Source organism: Penaeus chinensis, chromosome 2, assembly GCF_019202785.1.
Source record: "Penaeus chinensis breed Huanghai No. 1 chromosome 2, ASM1920278v2, whole genome shotgun sequence".
Taxonomy (NCBI): Eukaryota; Metazoa; Arthropoda; class Malacostraca; order Decapoda; family Penaeidae; genus Penaeus; species Penaeus chinensis.
Genome location: NC_061820.1, coordinates 38,445,568 through 38,448,067, shown reverse-complemented (window position 1 = coordinate 38,448,067; position 2,500 = coordinate 38,445,568). Strand labels below are relative to the sequence as shown.

General features: G+C 39.6%; 2 protein-coding genes across 2 annotated transcripts in view; one reads left to right on the top strand and one right to left on the bottom strand.

The window, feature by feature from the left end:
- The window catches only part of LOC125035231, a 1,597-nt gene extending 698 nt beyond the window's left edge, over positions 1 to 899 (bottom strand). The window contains exons 1-3 of the mRNA XM_047627491.1: positions 754 to 899; positions 313 to 496; positions 21 to 134 (exon numbers count right to left, since the gene is read on the bottom strand). Coding sequence (XP_047483447.1) covers positions 21 to 134; positions 313 to 481 — 283 coding nt within the window. The 5' untranslated portion in view covers positions 482 to 496; positions 754 to 899. The remainder of the gene's footprint in view (positions 1 to 20; positions 135 to 312; positions 497 to 753) is intronic.
- Positions 1 to 2,500, top strand: part of LOC125035172 (low-density lipoprotein receptor-related protein 4-like) — a 178,386-nt gene that overhangs the window by 98,890 nt on the left and 76,996 nt on the right. The gene's annotated exons all lie outside the window — the stretch shown is intronic.

Genomic DNA, 2,500 nt, shown 5'->3' with positions numbered 1-2,500 from the left:
CCAACAAAAGAACAACAAACCGTCAGCAGCTGTGTAGCAATCACGAAGCTGTTCCTTCAGTGTGCTGTCTTCGCTGCTGTGGATGATATCTCCGATGCATTTGGGGCATTCCGTATCTTCACCGCACAGCAACTCTGCAGGTGTATTAGTCATGTGAAAATCAGCCTTTGAATATGAGTATCAAAACAGCACGAACTAAAGAATGGCATTTGAAATTTCTCGCTGTTACGAGGTAACATTCAGTATCGGTTTCAAATCCAGAAGACGATATGAATGAAAGGAAAATTTTGAATCTTAGAGTATTTTCCTTACCAATGCATGGAGGAGGGCCACGTGGGGGGCGACGACCGCCAGCGCCGCCAGGAGGGGGACGACGACCGCCAGCACCGCCAGGAGGGGGACGACGACCACCAGGAGGACCCTGTGCGGCCGCGATGGCCACCGTCACCGCCACCACAGCAAGAAGCATGCAAGCCTTCATACTGGAGATCTCACTCTGAAAGAAGATAAAAAAATTGCTCATGTACAACACGTGGGCAAAATTCACAATATATATAGAACAAAGATGGCAATATATCCAGTAGGCTGTACTTGCTTAATCCACCATCAGTAGAGACCGTAGATCCCATGGTTCAGAAGAAAATTAAAACAGTGCTTAGTTTAAGGCTTTTGTCACAGCGAATGATCCGTCGTTCCTGAAGCCTGGTACTGTAAAATACATATTGTGGCATACTATAGCCATTCTCGACTTACATGTTCACGGAGGGAGAAAGAACCGTCTGTTGGTCCACAGTGTTGCTCCGGCCAATATATACTCTCTCAACCCCCCCTCCCCGTCCACTCCTCCCGGATCTCTTTAATGATAGGGCGCTGCGCGAATAAGATATTGGGTTATTCACTGGAACAAAATCCTCGTCTCTCTCGGACTCTTTGTCTGTGTCTTTCTGTCCGCCTCTCCTCCCCCTCCCCCCCCCTCTCTCTCTCTACACGCATATGATGTATGTATATATATATATATACACATACATATATACATACATGCATATATATATAAATGTATGTGTGTATATCTATCTATCTATATAGGTATATATATACATATATATAAATATATATACACATATATACACACATACGTACATACATGTATGTCTATATGTAAATACATATGTGTGTGTATGTATACACACACATATATACATATATATATTGGTATGTATGTATATATGTGTATATGTGTATATGTTTGTGTTTATGCATCTAAAATTAATTTACTGTGTGCTACTGTTTTCTATTATCTCCTTCCCCAAGTCAACTATTCTCTAACCGCAAGAAGTTGCAATTGTCGCCTGGAGGTTACTGCTGTGTTGGGCACCACAGCGGGTAAGGCCTAAGGTCAGTCACTCTAATCGAGTCAAGGTTTTGTTTTTTTTTCTACCATAGTATCAACACGGTAGTGTGTTTTACCTTTCATATCTATCTAATCATATATCTATATATCTATGCATACATATACAGTTCTAATATAGTTACTGAGACCATTTTTGGTAGAATATGTATTCCTTCTTATCGTTTTCTAATTTTATTTGTGTACACTGTTAGTAAACATTCTACTTGGCTTATCTCCTCTTTCAAGTCTTTCGATAAACATTCAATAGAGTTTTAATCTTGATTGTTTACAGGCCTAGCAAGTACTCTAATACCATGATTATCCAAATGGGTTTTAACTCCATTATGTATGAAAATGTAATCATTATCTGGAAACCACTCGCGAAGTTGGAACAAAAGACGTCAGTCAATGATGTCACGATATCCATTTAGATTACCTTTTACAATATCTAATCTTCTAGCGCTAATGACAGAGATCACGTCCCACATCGTCAGCTTGAAAGGGAATTTTGCTTGTGCTCTCTGAAGTCGCGATGGGCCTTCTCTAAGCTGGTTCTTTTAACAAATATTTGTCTGTTCATCTGTATTTCTACCAGAGGTTAATCAGAGAAACAAATTCGCATATGAAAATAACAACAATTACGAGATGACTGGAACATTCAGTTAAACTCTCTTGAACTCCATCCACAACACGACCTTTTTCTGATCTCGCTTTTGAACCAAACACGAACACCATTTTATATACTTATATTTTTTTCCGGGTATTCAACAGTATTTCACTAAATTACGTTTGAATCACATAAACGCAGTCAAAAGGAAAATTTAAGTGAGATTTACATTTTCCCAATCCTCTGATGTCCAATCTTTGTAAGCCTTTGTTCAGGCCAGTTGTTTCTTCCTCGGCCTTGGCACTTTAATTGGCCTGCATGCACCCCATGTCATATAACGTTTTGATTGTAGAGGGCTTACACTCTACATCATACTTCTTCCATTCACTGGCCAGTTGTTTGGATGACTATGATCGATCTTGTTCAACCATATATACAGGCATCCTGTCCTGCTGGGAGAGGAGATTATTTGGGATTCATAGTTATCAAGTTATATATATATA